Here is a 16,061-nt window from a genome sequence, read left to right as displayed (position 1 = left end):
GAGGAGCATGGTTGAAGAGACATAGTTGAAATGGTAAAACATTGTTAAGTTTTAGCAGCCAAACTTGAAGATGTCAACCCATATTTATATCTCTTACATGCCTGTAACCCCAATATGTAGGAGGCTGAGGCAGGAGAATTGAGTTTGAGGTCAATAAGGCTATATAATGAAACCTTATCTCAAACAGAGTACTGAGAGCTCAGTCTGCAAGTGCTTGCTGTATTAGAGTGAAGACAGGAGTCTTGATCTCTGGCACTTACACAAGCTGGGTGAGGAGATACATGCTTGTGATCCAAGACTGGGGAGGCAGCAGCATGAGAGGAGGATCCCTGGGACTTGCTAGCCAGCCAGCCCAGCTGAATCAGCAAGGTCTATGTTAACCGAGAAACTGTCTGATAATAGAAAGTAATAGAGGAATATACCCTGTGTCCGTCTCTGGTCTCAACATACATAATAAATCAGTATACACATAGAAAACACACACACACATAAAAAAGAGCCTTGAATTTAGAAAAATGGTGATAAATAATCCTTATTTTCAGTTATTCCTTTTGTTCCTTTTTTTTTAAATAGTTTATTTAATTTTATGTGCTTTCTGTTTTGCCTTTGTCTGTGTAAAGTGTTGGATCCTCTGGAACTCTAAGCTGCTATGTGGGTGCTGGAAATTGAACCTGAGTGTTCTAGAAGAGCAGGCAGTGCTTTTTTTCTGTTTTGTTTGTTTTTCGAGATAGGATTTCTCTGTGTAACAGCCCTGGCTGTCTTAGAATTTGCTTTATAGACCAGGCTGGCTTAGAACTCACCTCTGAATTCGCCTCTGCCTCCTGAGTGCTGGATTAAAGACTACAACACCACGGTTACCACCCAGCTGCAGCCACTGGTGCTCTTGACTGCTGAGCCATCTCTCTACCCCCTTGTTTCTTATTTTAATAGTGTCTATGGAGAATGGTCCGACTATTGCCTGATACCATCAACAGCATTAACCTAGACAGAATTCTTCTGGACATCCATATTTTCATGAAAGTCTTTCCCAAAGAAAAACTGAAGCAATGTAAAAGTGAATTTCCTATAAGGACTTTAAAGACTCTTCTACATACCTTATGTAAATTAAAAGGACCTAAGGTGAGTGAGAACAGCAATTGGTCTCTGAGTGAATTTCATGGAAGGATCATTGCTGGCATTTGAGTGTGCTTGTCTCCTTTAGATCCTAGACCACCTTACAATGATTGACAATAAGAATGAGTCTGAACTGGAGGCCCACCTCTGTCGGATGATGAAGCATAGTATGGACCAGACTGGGAGCAAGTCTGATAAGGAAACAGAAAAGGGAGCTTCTCGAATAGTGAGTGGCCTGAATTCTAAGGGGGAAGTCTTAGGGATTTTAGTGATCAATCTCTTGGTTTACTGCTATAGCCATTTCTGCCTATTTTTAAACACTTTTTTTTTTTTAATACCCAAGAGTTCTGTGTTTGTGCCCAAAGTATTGATTGATCACTAGGTAAGGCCACTGTGAGCTCTGCTTAACTGAAGAGAAATGAGCCAGCTTGTCCTCAAAGTTGAGGTGAAATCCTCAGGCTGGAGGCACTCATAATCAGAATGCTAGTATTGCTGCAGTGAGCTTTTCAGCTGTGGGCTTCCTGTACCAGCAGAACATATCAGTAAGGCCTATATTGCAAAATATCTTCTGTTAATATTCATCTTCTCATTTGTTTCTAATTAATAATTCAATTGTACGGATCTCTGTGAGTTCGAGTCCAGGACAGCCAGGGCTGTTACAAAGAGAAACCCTATCTCAAAATAGCAACAACAACAACAACAACAACAAATAATAATAATAATAATAATAATAATAATAATAATAATAATAATTCACCTGTAACCAGTCCTTTGTGTTTTTCAATTTATTAGGATGAAAAATCATCAAAAGCCAAAGTAAATGATTTCTTAGCTGAGATTTTTAAGAAGATTGGCTCTAAAGAGAACACTAAGGAGGTGAGAATGAAAGCCTGAGGTTGGGCCAGTGGCATATAGCAGTTATGTACGGCACTTGGAAGGCTGAAATAGAAGGTTGCAAGTTTGAGACTAGACTGAACTACACACATAGTGAGACGGTCTCAACAAAGCACAAAGAAACAAAAAGGCAGGTGTTGTGGTACACAGTTGTACTCTCAGCACTCAGGGCACTGAGACAGAAAGATTGCTATAAGCTTGAGGCCATTCTGATCTGTATAGGTAGTTCTGGGCCAGTCACACTTACATAACAAGACCTTGCTATGGAAATCTTGAAGGGAGGAGTGGAGGGAGGAGAGGAGGAAAGAAGGGGGAATGGAGGGGCTCAAATCAAATAGGTGCTGGTCTGCTTTGTGGAGAAGGAACACTAACTTACACCCATCCCCACCTTTTCCCTTTTTCTCTTTTACCAGGGCCTAGCAGAGTTATATGAATATAAGAAGAAGTATTCAGATGCTGACATTGAACCATTTCTGAAAAATTCCTCGCAATTCTTTCAGAGTTATGTTGAGAGAGGCCTTCGGGTGATTGAGATGGAGAGGGAAGGCAAAGGCCGCATTCCCACTTCCACAGGTGTGGTTTCCTGTTACAGTTCCAGAAATAGACTAAAGTAGTTGCCAGCCACCTACTCCATTGGCATTCTTGTAGATACCAGCTTTATCTTAATTTGGTGAGAACTAAAGCTGTTGATCTTGCATCAGAGGTGTGGTGGCACACATCTTTAATCCTAGCACTTGGGAGGCTGAGGCAGGAGGATCTCTGAGTTTAAAGCCTGCCTGGTCTACAAAGCAAGTCCAAACACATAGAAACCCTGTCTCAAAAAAGAAAAAAAGCTGTTGGTCTTATCTTCCCATCAGTAAACCCTTTGGCTTTACCTACAAACGTGTGCAGGATTGGCTCACATCTCTCCTTACCAACATTCTGCCTCCTTGGTGGGAAACAGGTGTTTTCTCTTACTGAACTGCACAGAATGCCTTCCTGTTGGCTCTCCCTACTTCCACCTTCACTTCCTGTGCACATTTCCACAAAGAGCATCAGAAGGATTTGCCAGCTATTTTCCAGAAGGCAAAAACCTCTTGTGTTATCTGATCCCCTGCTACTTCTAGGACCTCATCTACTGCTCTCCAGCCCTGCCCTATCCCCCACCACTGACGCTTGCCTTAGGGCTTTTTCACTTACTTTGTCATTATGTTGTTTTTTATGTGGGAATTGAAGCCAGGGCTTTTTGTGTGCTGCATATTCACTCTACTACTGTTATATTTCTAGCCCTTGCATTAGTGCTGTTGGTTCTAAGAGGGCCTATTGGCTAATTCTTTGGCCCTGTTGAGATCTTGCTCACCTACTATGATCTCAGTGAGATGTTAAAACTTACAAGGCTGGGCTGGAGAGATGGCTCAGAGGTTAAGAGCACTGACCGCTCTTCCAAAGGTCCTGAGTTCAATTCCCAGCACCCACATGGCAGGCTCCTGGCTGTGAGCCTATTCTTCACCCTGCCAAATAGCCTCCTCCCCCCCCCCCACCCCCCCAGCGCGGAACTTACTATATGTAGCTCAAGCTAGCCTCTAAACAAAGATCTGCCTGAGACAGGCGTGGTACGCTTTTAATCCCAGCACTTGGGAGACAGAGGCAGGTGATCGCTGTGAGTTTGAGGCCAGCCTGGTCTCCAAAGCAACTCCAGGACAGCCAAGATAACATAGAGAAACCCTGACTCAAAAAACAAAAAACAAAAATCTGCTTGCCTGTTTCTGGGTGCTGAGATTAAAGGGGTATGTCTCCACACCCAGTACATTTCCCATATCTAACGTATATGATACAGTATCTGTTAATTTGTTTTCTGTCTGTCACTCTCAGCTAAAATCCAAAATCCACATGGGAGGTATTAACAGTGTACTTCAGTTTGTAGAGTGCTTGCCTAATATGTGCAAAGAATTGGATTCAATCCCAAGCACCCATTAACTGGGCATGGTAATACATGCCTATAATCTTAGGAAGATCAGAAGTTCATGGTCATCCTTGCCTGCTCAGAGACCATCCTGAGTTACATGAAACCCTGTCAGAAGGAAGAAAAAGCCTGAGGTGGCTTTTTATCTGTTTTGTTGGCCTAGAAAAAAGTTGGCACTCTTCAGTTATTTTAGGGATGATTAAAATAAATACTATCCTAAATTCAGACGGAAATATTACTGTCCCCAGGACAGCTGGTGCTGTTACACAGACAATCTCTGTCTCAAAAAAAAAAAAAATTGTTATTGCTAGGGACTTAGTTATAATAAACGTATAAACTATGCTGTGCCACTGAGTTCTAGAAATGATGGGTTGTTTTTGGTAGCAGATTGATCATTGCAGTCTAGAAGTTGGGGTACATGGATATCTGCATCTGCTGCTTTCATTTTTCTCTGTAGGCATCTCCCCTCAGATGGAGGTCACTTGTGTGCCCACCCCGACAAGCACAGTGTCCTCTATAGGTGGTAACACAAATGGAGAAGAAGTGGGACCATCTGTCTATCTGGAAAGGCTAAAAATTCTCCGACAGCGGTGTGGTCTTGACAACACAAAGGTATTGTTCCTTTCTTTTTTGTGGGGATGGAGAGCAGTGACAAGCAGGTTGAGGACAGGCTGGCCCCTGGCAAAGTGGCCTGACTTTGTTATACCTTGCTGCAGAGTTTCATCTTGGCTGCTTCCCCTGAACTTAGGCAGTGTCTCTCTGCTTCTCTCAATAGCAAGAAGACCGACCTCCACTGACCTCTTTGCTCTGCAAACCAGCAATTCCTCCAGTTGCCTCTTCCACAGACATGCTCCATAGCAAACTCTCACAGCTACGGGAGTCCCGAGAGCAGCACCAGCACTCAGACCTGGATTCCAACCAGACCCACTCTGCAGGAACCATGACCTCCTCCTCCTCCACAACTAACATAGATGACTTGAAAAAGAGACTGGAGAGAATAAAGAGCAGTCGCAAATGAAGCTGCCCATCCTCAGCACTCTTACAGCTTTAGTTTACTAATCTAGGAGTCCTATAGTGTGAAGTGGCCACTGCAGGCCTCATGTACACAAACTGGTTGTATGTATCAGACTGCAGATGGGGAAGGAAGAGCAGGGCTGGCAAGTCTGCCCATGCTCTGCTTCTCTCATCAGTGCTGCCTCTAGAAGACTGACTGGGTAGGTTAGTGTACAGACTTCTAAACAGCTGCTCCCTCAGCTCAGAGTAGGTTCCATATCCTTTTGTTTTGTTTTAATGGCTTATTTGTAAAATTGTCCTAATTTTTCCTAGCTTTCAGCCATTAGAAACTCTTTTAATAGTTCCTTTTGAGTTGTGAGCTCTTCTCCTGTAGCCCTGAAGGGACACTGTATTCTGTATGAATGCATGGCATGAGACAACTAATTTAAGAGTCTTTTATAAATAAAGTTTGCATTAACTATACCCATTTCCCAAGATGCTCCATGTCTGGGAGTGCTAGGCAACTGTAGTCTGTCACCTGTTTAAGGAAATCTGGGTATTGAGCCCAGGCAGAGGAGGATTTGTTACAGCCTGCTGAGGTCTACCTTTTCTTAATTCACAGCCTGGGTCTTAGCTCCATTGGCACAGGAGAGACTTGCTGGCCCGCCATCCACATGCAGACCAGGAGCAGAGAAAGCTCCGCCCTCCTTGTTTTGGGGTCTTGGTTCCTGACCTCCCCCTTGGTCCTCTCCAGTTGTTTGGAGGGGCATTTATGTGTCCTACTGCTTTACTGCACAGAAGACATGAGATTGTTTTCAAGCCTTGGCTTGTGTTTACTTTTGGATTTGGGAGAGCTTGCTGTTTTCCTGCTTGAATGTCTGAGTCTCTTGGTCCAGATGAATTGCCTCATACTTGGGTTGAGTGAGAACAAAAATGTGAAAATGTCATTGGATCTTCCTCCATAGTTAGTAAACTGGTTCAGGACTAAAAGGTTCTGGGTTGTAGGAGAGACTCCAGGACATCTCAAAAGAGCTTCCTCTTCAAGTCCACCTTTTTCTCCTCAGCTGGCATTCCAAGCAATGAAAAATGGAAATTGAATCTTGATTCCCCCCCCCCCATCAAGTGAACACTCTATTGGTTCCAGTCACCATTTTCCAGTGAGCCCAAGGCTGCCTGAACGTAATCTTGCTTATATGGGCAGCATGAAGTGGTAAGCGTTCACAGCAGGAAAAGGGGTGTTCACTGCTGTAGGAGGACAGATTTGGAAAGTGGGGCATCATTCATCTGAAAACCGTAAGTGCTCAAATTTTATAACCCCCAACAGTGATGTCGAGAGTATCCTGAGTAGTGCATTCTTGATTTGGTTTTATTTTTAAGATTTATGTATATGAGTACACTGTCTTCATTGACACCAGAAGAGGATTCAGATCATATTATAGATGGTTGTGAGCCACCATGTGGTTGCTGGGAATCGAGCTCAGGACCTCTGGAATAGCAGACAGTGCTCTTTCTTAACCACTGAGCCATCTCTCTAGCCCCTTTTTTTGTTCTTTGAGACAGTTTCTCTGTGTTTGCGCTGCCTGTCCTAAACCAGGCTGGTCTTGAACTCAAACAGGCCTCTGCCTCCTGTGCTGGGATTAAAGAGCTTCCTCTTTAAGTCCACCTTCTCAGCTGGCATTCCAAGCGATGAAAAATGGAAAGAAAATGAATCTTGATTTTCCCTCCCCCATCAAGTGAACACTCTAATGGTTCCAGTCACCATTTTCCACTGACCAGTTCTTTGTTTTTTGTTTTCTGAGACAGGGTTTCTCTGTGTAGCTTTGACTGTCTTGGACTCACTTTGTCGACCAGCACTGTCTCCTAGTGCTGGGATTAAAGGTGTGCGTCACCAAGCCTGGACTTTACTAGCTGCCTCTTGATTTGTTTTTGAAACAAGGTCTCATTATGTGACCTCACTGGCCTACAACTCAATATGTAGACCAGACCAGGCTGCCCTGTAACAGTTAGAGATCGCCTTTTCTGCCTCTTCAGTGCTAGTATGAATGGAATGCACCACTTCCAACCCTAGCTATCATTCTTTTTTGGTTTTTCGAGACAGGGTTTCTCTGTATAGTCTAGGCTGTTCTGGACTCACTTTGTTTTGTTTTTAGTTTTTCGAGACAGAGTCTCTCTGTGTAGCCTTGGCTGTCCTGGACTCGCTTTGTAGACCAGGCAGGTCTCGAACTCACAGTGATCCACCTGCCTCTGCCTCCCAAGTGCTGGGATTAAAGGCATGTGCCACCATGCCCGGCTTTTATTTTTTTTAGATATTTATTATGTATACAGTGTATATGTACACCTGCAGGCCAGAAGGCATAGATGGTTGTGAGCCATCATGTGGTTGCTGGGAATTGAACTCAGGACCTCTGGAGGAGCAGTCAGTGCCCTTAACCTCTGAGCCATCTCACCAGCCCCTATAATTCATTCTTAGTCCCTTCCCCCTAAAGCCCTTAAAGTGAACATTAACTATAGGCCCAAGATGCTCCAGGTCTGGGAGTGCTGGGCAACTGTTTTCTGTCATCTAATATTTAAGGGAAGCTGGGTATTGAGTCCAGATAAAGGAAGGTTTATTACAGACTGCCCCTGAAGTGTAATGTCACAGAAAGCATGCCTTATTTTTGTCCCGTGTTTTCAGTCAACCAGAGCCACAGAATAAGCAAGAAAATCCTGTTCTAAGTCTCTGTTCCCCTATGTACCAAACATAAAAACCCAATACAGTCATGACAAATGCCTTAAATCCTAATCCTAGCACTTGGCAGACTGACACAGGAGGATCGCAAATTGGAGGCTAAGCTATATGAGGAGACTCAGCAGACAGAGAAGGGAGAAGAGCTGGGGTCGAGGTAAAGATAGAGGTTCCTTCCACCTTTGGTGGTGGTGGCTGTTGTTTGTCAAGACAGGATCTGGTGATGTAGCCCTGGCTGGCTGACACAGTACCATGTAGACCAAGCTGTCCTTTGACTTACAGAGATCCATCTGCCTGTCCTGCCCTTGGCTCTCCCATGTTTAACCATGTATATTGGTTGAAGCTCCAAAGCTGAAAATGGTAAGGGCATGACCCCATGCCCCACTCATAGACCTTCAGTCTTCACTGAACACACTTCATAGCCTCTGAAACTCACCGCCACGTGTTAGAGGCAGTGGTGCCCGCTTACCTGTAAATGTTTCACATAGGAATAAGTGCTTTAATGCTGTATACATAGGAACTTGTTCCATCTCATACCAGTGACCAGTTAACAGTAACCTTGAAGAGTCGCGGTTTTTAAATTTGTCCAAAGTTTACAAATTTACTTAAAAGTATCCTCTACCTCTTTTTCCTACAAATAACACTGATCTGTTAAGTGCTGTGTGAGGAGAGAGCTGAGGAAAACTACCTCTCCCCAACACAATGTGCAGTTTGTGGGGGGTCAAAACAGGGAGAAGGTGACCAGAAAAGGAATTTTAAACATGCCAAACTGGATGCCAGTCCAGTTGTCAGCAAGAATTGTGCTCAGTACACAAAAACGTTTAGTCCTTATAAACTTGCATGATCTGCTTGGACAGATGTAAAAGAGAAGAGAGACAAATAGCGATGGGTTGCAGAGAGAGAGAACACAGTGAAGACTGAACAATCCAGAAAATGAGAAGAAGCCAAAGCATTACAGCAGATTGTTGAGTTAGTTTGAGGCCAAGTAGAACAATTCTGGGCAGAGAGAGAGAAGCCAGATTAAAGAAATCAGCTGGGAGAAGAGTTTGAGCTAGAGCAGCTGAGTTGAGTTAAACCAGCCAGCCAGGACCTCAGAACAGATAAGGATAAGCTTTTGGGGGAAGGGGGTGGAGGGGGAAGGGTTTTCTTCATTTTGTTTTTGTAGACAGGGTCTCTCTGTGTAGCCTTGACTGTCCTGGATTCACTTTGTAGACCAGGCTGGCTACACTCACAGAGATCCACCTGCCTCTGCCTCCCAAGTGCTAGGATTAAAGGCATGGGCCACCACCACCCAGCTCGAGGAAAGAGTTTTCAAGACAGGGTCTCTCTGTGTAGCCCTCGCTGTCCTAGACTCACTTTGTAGGCCAGGCTGGCCTCGAACTCACAGCAACCTGCCTGCCTCAGCCTCCTGAGTCCTGAGATTAAAGGCATGCGCCACCATGCCTAGTTTAGGATAAGCTTATTTTTAAGAAGTAAATCTCAGAGGCTGAAAACATTCTAATTCTAGGCCTAGATTAGATTGTACAGGGGCTAGAAGCTTCCGGGATTACTTCTAGGTTAGCAGGAGGAGGCAGTAAGCCTCCCAGACAACAATTGAGCCAGAGGAATAAAAATCAACATTTATAGGGCCTGGCATGGAGAAATCTCAGGAGGCAGAAGCAGGCGGATCTCTAAGAGTTTCAGGCCAGCGTGGTCTACAAAGTGAATCCAGAACAGCCAAGCCTACACAGAGAAACCTTGTCTCAGAAAACAAAGATTGGAAACAAAAGCTGGGCATAATGGCATAGCACATGCCTTTAAAACGAGCCTGAGGAAGTAAAAGTAGGCAAACCTCTGTGAATTCAAGACTGGCCTGGTCTCTATAGAGTTCCAGGACATCCAGAGCTACATAATAAGACTCTGTCTCAAACACAAGTTTAGAGACAGAGCAGCAACTCAAGAGATCATGTGACAATCCTACGCCCATCTACCATCATATTGTAATCTCAAAGGTGCATCAGACATTGAGCCTCTTGACAGAGGTTAAGAGCACTGACAGCTCTTCCAGAGGTCCTGAGTTCAATTCCCAGCAACCACATGGTGGCTCACAACCATCTATAATGAGATCTGGTGCCCTCTTCTGGCCTGTAGGTGTACATGCAGATAGAGCTCTATACATAACAATAAACACATTTAAAAAAAAAAACAAAACATTGAGCCTCTTGGGAGCATGAGTGTACCATTTTGATGACATGATGAAGGCTGCTGGATGTGAGTGATACCTAAAATCTTGATTATTATCTAGAATCAACTAAAACTCAAGCATATGGGCATACCTGTGAGAACTTTTTTTTTTTCAAGAAAAGGTTTCTCTGTGTAGCCTTGGCTGTCCAAGACCAGGCTGGCCTTGAACTCAGAGATCCACCTGCCTCTGTCTCCTGAGTGCTGGGATTGCTGTTGCTGCTGCCACCAACACCTGGTTTCACATCCAGCTTTCAGTATGTTTTGTTTTTCGAGCCAGACAGGGTTTCTCTGTGTAGCCTTGGCCATACTGGACTCACTTTATAAACCAGGCTGACCTCGAACTCACAAAGATCCCCTGTCTCTGCCTCCCAAGTGCTGGGATTACAGGCGTGTGCCACCACACCCAGCTCCACGTCCAGCTTTTGCATGGTAGGTTCTGGATATCCATATATCAAAAGCCATCTGGACTGCACTGCAAGTGCTTTACCCCCTCAGCCATCTCAGCCCCACTGCTGCGAATCCTACATGTGTAAGTTGGGACAAGTTACTTCTCCAAATCTATTTTTTCACCTCCCTCCCTCCTATGAGGAGCCACAGCTATCTTTTGTGAGAATTAAATGAAATAATGCATCAAGGTTAGACTATGAAACATTTTAAATGCTCACAAAGGCAACTGCTGCCTCCCATCTCAGCTGGCCTGTGCTGGAGACTGGAATGTTGGCAGTCCTGTCTTCCAGCAGCATCACTGCCTCTTCTGGAGCCCAGTCCAGAGAGTTGTGCATCAACAGCACTGGGCACACTGAGGCTTACCGCAGTCACTTTTATTGAGCACAGAAACAAACCACAAACATATTTTGACTGGTTTCTGTGATTTTACAATGATCCCATATTGTGGTTACCCCACACACACACACGCACACAATCCATCTATCCAAATCGATCAATGACTTTCTGTATCCATTTTTTCAGGCGGAACACGTGTGTGTAGAAGCCATATTTTCCATCCCGATCACAGCCTTCACCCCATGAGACAATGCCCATTTGATACCAGCGGTTATTATTAAAGTTCTGAAGAAGAAAAGTGGGGTTTCCAATAGTGAGGTCCAAGCAGCTGTTTGTGGCCCCCAACCTTCCCTTGCCCCTGGCCTTTAGAGAAGCTTACTTTCATGACAAAAGGTCCCCCACTGTCACCTTCACAAGCATCTCCTCTATTGGTGTCATTCACCTTGAAACCTTGAGGAAAAAACAGCAGAGTTCAGGAGTCACGTCCTTAGGGCACACCCACGTGGACCCCATCTGGTCATCTTGACCTCATTGCCTCACCTCATGTACCTGATCCGTTAGCAGACTTGTTGACTTTACCTGACAAGGTGCTTCCGCTCCGGCCACTTCTCACCATTTCCACTCTGGCCAAGTCACAGCCCTAGCCTGTACCCTAACCCACACCTTCAGACAAGACTACAGGAACACCCAAACCTCAATTTAGTCTACTAAATTTCACATGTAATCTAAAATACACACAGGGTGAGGTGGACACATCCTTCAATAGATGCAAGGAGGCTCAGTACAGTCAGTCCTACTCAGTAGAGTCAGACACATGAAACTAACCAGACTCATAGAAGGAAACTATAGGAAAACAGAAGACCTTAGTAAGACAACCTACCTCAGTCTAGGACAAAACTATCTGAAATACCCTCAAACAAGCCTATGCAATGGAAAAAAGCTTGACTCACAAACCTAAAAGTTAAAAGCAATTTTTTAAAAAATTGATGGCTTATAAAAATCAACAGTTAAAAAGTTGGAGAGAGAGCTGGGCTTGGTGGCTCATGCCTTTAATCCCAGCACTCAGGAGGCAGAGGCAGGCGGAATCACTGTGAGTTCGAGGCCAGCCTGGTCTACAAAGCAAGTCTAGGGCAGCCAAGGCTACACGGAGAAACCCTGTCTTGAAAAACAAAAACAAAAAAAGTTGGAGAGAGGCTGGGTGTGGTGGCGCATGACTTTAATCCCAGTACTCAGAGGTAGAGGCTGTTAGTTCGGGGCCAGCCTAGTCCACAAAGTAAGTCCAGGACAGCAAAGGCTACACAGAAACCCTGTCTCGAAAAACCAATAAATAAATAAATTACTAATAATATAAATAAAATGTTAGAGACAGGAGGATTCATTTAATATTATCCTCAGCTGCATGATGAGTTTGAGGCTTGCCTGGGATACATGAAACTTCCTCAAATGACCAAATATAAATTAACAAACCAGGCGGGTGGTGGTGGCACACACCTGTAGTCCCAGTGCTTGGGAGGCAGAGGCAAGAGGATGTCTGTGAGTTAGAGGCCCGCTGGTCTCTACAAGAGTCCAGGACAATCAAGGTTACACAGAGAAATTCTGTCTCAAAACAAAAATAACAGAACAGTGGGGGAGGTGTTATAAGAAGGTTAAAATGGTTGAGTGTAGTTATGCCCACCTATAACCAGGAGGCTGAGGTGGAAGTATTACAAATCCAAGGCCAGCCTGTCCTAAACAGTGTGGTAGAGTGCTTGGCTAGCATGTATGAAACCATTTGGATCCCCAGTGCCCCATAAACTGAATAAACTGTGCATGATGGTCCATGGTGACCCAGCACTGGGTAGATAGGGTTTGGAGACCCAGAAACATCAGAAGTTCAAGGTTATCAACCACATAGTGAACTCCAGGCTTGCCTGGGTTACATGCCACCCTGTCTCAAGGAGGGAAAAAGCTACTTAGTGGAGGAAAAGGAAAGGAAGGAATGAAGGAATTGGCATCTTTAAGAAGTATAATTTCATTGGGGAGTGGCATGTGCCTGTAATCTCAAAATTTAGGAGGCAGAGGCAGGCAGATCACTGTGAGTTTGAAGCCAGCCTGGTCTGCAAAGTGAGTCCAGGACAGCCATGGCTACACAGAAAAACCCTATCTCTAGAAAAACCAGAAAAAGAAAAACTTTAAGCCCAAAGGTAATACAAACTCTCCTAAATACATAAAATTTCTTAAAGCAATGATAACAGGGGGAAAATAATAGCATGGCAAATAAAACACAATAATTATAAAATAATGAGTTAATGAAAACAAACTCCAGCCAGGTGACCCATCGGTTAATCCCAGCATTCAGGAAACAGGCAGGTGGTTCACTGAGTTCAAGGCCAGCCTGGTCTACAAAGGGAGTCCAGGACAGCCAAGGCTACACAGAGAAACCCTGTCTCAAAAAACAAACAACTAAGAAGGAAAAGAAAAGAAAGAAAAAAGAAAACACTAAGGGCCCTTAAATCCAAAATCTTAAACAGTGGGTCAGCCTAAGCTACACTAAAACATACATATCCCCTCCCTTTCTCTTTTTTTCCTCCCTTTCTCTTTTGCACACACACACACACACACACACACACACACACACACACACACACACACAAATATAAAAGATAAAGGTAAAAATTAATGTTACAGGACAGAAAAATAATATTTAACAAGTCAAATTCTTGGCCTTTGTGTGTGTGTGTGTGTGTGTGTGTGTGTGTGTGTGTGTGTGTGTGTGTGCAACTGGAAAACTACTTCTTAACTCAAAAAGAGTATGAGATGAAACACAAATAATATAAAGTGTCACAGATCACAGACTATATCCCAGCATTCAAGGAAAACACCAAAGTAGACCTGAGGAGATGGGAAAACTTCTCACAACACTAAAGTGAACATTTTGGTTCTTGTTTTGAATGGGATTATAGTCAACATCAATGTTTTATGGACAAAATACAATCCCAACAAACATACCAATACATTCTTATTTGTTTGCTTGAGTTTTATTTGAGACAAGGTCTCTATGTAGCTCTGGCTGTCTCTGTGTAGCTTGTCCACAGTGCTAGGACTGAAAATGTGACCACTGCCCAGCTGTTTGCTTGGGTTTTTAGTTGCTTGCTTGCTTGGTTTTTGGTTCTTCAAGACAGGGTTTCTCTGTGTAGCCCTGGCTGTCCTAGACTAGTGTTGTAGACCAGGCTGGCCTCGAACTCACACAGATTAAAAGCGTGCACAACCACTGCCCGGCTGTTTGCTTGGTTTTTTGAAACAAGGTCTAACTGGAGCCCAAATGAGCTTTGAGCATGCTATGATCCTCTTGCCTCCACTCTGAGGGCTGAGGTTACAGCTGAACTCCACTCTACCTGGCTCTCTTCTCTCACCTCGTCCCCTGTGGGATGGCTGGGCTACTGCACTCCAGCCACACAGGCCTCACACCTACCAGGCACTCAGCCACCGCAGGACCCGTGCACCTGCATCTGTCCCCAAAACCAGGCTCACAGCCGCCCTCTCCCCCTCTGTCTCTGACTCTCTCACTCCCTCCTTCCAGACTCTGTTTAACCGTCGCCTGCTTGAGAAAGCCCTTCCCCAGCCCCTCTGGCCACTGTAGTTGGTTGACCTATCCCTTCCAGCCTCCCTTACTCTGCTCTCCGGTTGCGGTGGCGCACACACCTTTAATCTCAGCACTTGGGAGGCAGGGGCAGTCAGATCTCTGTGGGTTCAAGACCAGCCTGGTCTACAAAGTGAGTCCATGACAGTCAGAGCTCTGTGTAATGGAGAAACCCTGTCTCAAAAACCCAAAAAGAAGAATGAATGAATGGATGGATGGATGGATGGATGGATGGATGGATGAATTGGTGCTCTACATGTCTTCTAGAAAGGCAGCTTCCTCAGGACAACCTGTTGGGGTCCCTGTGGTGTACCCTCAAATGCTGTCTTGAACAAGACAGAGTAGGCACTCAAGAAATATGTGCCGAGTGGCTAAATGAATGCCCTTTCCCTACCCAGGACCAGAAATTAATGGCCACAGGCCACATGTGCACGCGCGTGCGCTCTCTCTCTCTCTCTCTCTCTCTCTCTCTCTCTCTCTCTCTCTCTCTCTCTCTCTCTTTCTCCCTCTCTCTCTCTAACCTCAGACCTCTTACTACCTCTTACTAGACAGGGCTTCTCTGTGTAGTCTTGGCTGTCCTGGACTTGCTTTGTAGACAAAGCTGGTCTCGAACTTGCAGAGATCCACCTGCCTCTGCCTCCCGAGTGCTGGTATTAAAGGCATGCGCCACCACTCCCAGCTTGCAGAAACTTTTCCTTTAACCCCCAAAAGCTTCAGCCATTTGCCTGGAGTCACCTGCCTTGTAAGTGCCCAGGTGTGTGCCTTGCTCACACCACATCCCAGGCCTGCCAAGCACCCCTCCGCCCCCAGCTGTTTCCATGGCCCAAGACCCAAAGCCTTACCAGCACAGAACATGTTGTCGGAAATGCGTATCCGGGTAGAGGCTTTGCACACAGGCCGCTCTACAATGGGCAGGTTCACCGCCTGCAGGACGCTGGGCTGTATCTCGCTGATGCTGGTTGTCCACGTCTCCCGGAGGTTGCCCCAGCCTGTCACCCGCCCTTTATGCCCAGCCTGGAGCAAGCTATGGGGAAAGAGAGGGACCTGGTGAGAATTATCCCCGACAGCACCTAGGAGCCCAACATTTAACAAAGTGACACAGAAAAGGACTCTTGCATTCACACCATGGAAGCAGGTATGTGCCAGGCCCCAGGGTCCAGAGCCAAATCACAGCTGTGGCCCTGGTGCTGACCTGGATGCTGTCTGCTTATCCGGCAGGCACACAGGGTGAATGTAGTCACTGAAGGTCACGGGCTTCTTGAGCTTTAGCAGAGCAATGTCCCGGTCCAGGTTCTCCCGCCAGTTGTATCTGGGGTGGATGAAGATCTTTTCCAGCATGGAGATCTTTTCAATGTTGCGCTCATACCTGTGCAGACCCCAAAAGAGAAAAGAGCTTAACGTCCACCAAGGAGAACACTCAGCTCACAGAGGAAGGTCACAGTCTGCCTCCACAGTCTGGGAGGCAGGATGACCTCTGAACCGCCACACTCTGGCACCTTGCTCCCAGTCCCTCAGCCACCTAGGGCTTCTGAGTCACACTGGCTAGCCAACACCGTTGGGCACAGAGCCACTCGTACTGTTCAAATAGTCACAATTTAAAGAGACTCTCATCTGGACCTTGTTCTGGTGTCTGGGGTGGGACAGGACATGGCCAAATGGACTTTTCCAGTGGGGATGTCAAGAGGTCATGCCCTGTGAATGTACAGCCACATCCCATGTGCCCCAGAGCCACCAGAGCCCCTAATGGGTACTCAGAGCCCAGCCAGTGA

At 45.5% G+C, this 16,061-nt stretch overlaps 2 protein-coding genes across 7 annotated transcripts in view; one reads left to right on the top strand and one right to left on the bottom strand.

The window, feature by feature from the left end:
• CKAP5 (cytoskeleton associated protein 5) overlaps window positions 1-5,425 on the top strand; it is a 95,494-nt gene extending 90,069 nt beyond the window's left edge. For all 5 annotated transcript variants that reach the window (XM_084776675.1, XM_084776679.1, XM_084776678.1 and 2 more), the window contains exons 39-44: window positions 931-1,119; window positions 1,202-1,339; window positions 1,906-1,989; window positions 2,421-2,580; window positions 4,407-4,561; window positions 4,725-5,425. In XM_084776675.1, the coding sequence (XP_084632801.1) occupies window positions 931-1,119; window positions 1,202-1,339; window positions 1,906-1,989; window positions 2,421-2,580; window positions 4,407-4,561; window positions 4,725-4,967 (969 nt within the window). In that variant the 3' untranslated portion in view covers window positions 4,968-5,425. The remainder of the gene's footprint in view (window positions 1-930; window positions 1,120-1,201; window positions 1,340-1,905; window positions 1,990-2,420; window positions 2,581-4,406; window positions 4,562-4,724) is intronic.
• A 5,271-nt stretch (window positions 5,426-10,696) lies between these two features.
• F2 (coagulation factor II, thrombin) overlaps window positions 10,697-16,061 on the bottom strand; it is a 38,325-nt gene continuing 32,960 nt past the window's right edge. For both annotated transcript variants that reach the window (XM_084776687.1, XM_084776688.1), the window contains 4 exons: window positions 15,485-15,658; window positions 15,135-15,316; window positions 11,053-11,123; window positions 10,697-10,958 (listed from right to left, as the gene is read on the bottom strand). In XM_084776687.1, coding sequence (XP_084632813.1) covers window positions 10,818-10,958; window positions 11,053-11,123; window positions 15,135-15,316; window positions 15,485-15,658 — 568 coding nt within the window. In that variant the 3' untranslated portion in view covers window positions 10,697-10,817. The remainder of the gene's footprint in view (window positions 10,959-11,052; window positions 11,124-15,134; window positions 15,317-15,484; window positions 15,659-16,061) is intronic.

This window comes from Acomys minous (genome assembly GCF_964271855.1).
Source record: "Acomys minous genome assembly, chromosome: 3".
NCBI lineage: Eukaryota > Metazoa > Chordata > Mammalia > Rodentia > Muridae > Acomys > Acomys minous.
This window is presented reverse-complemented; position numbering and strand designations above follow the sequence as displayed.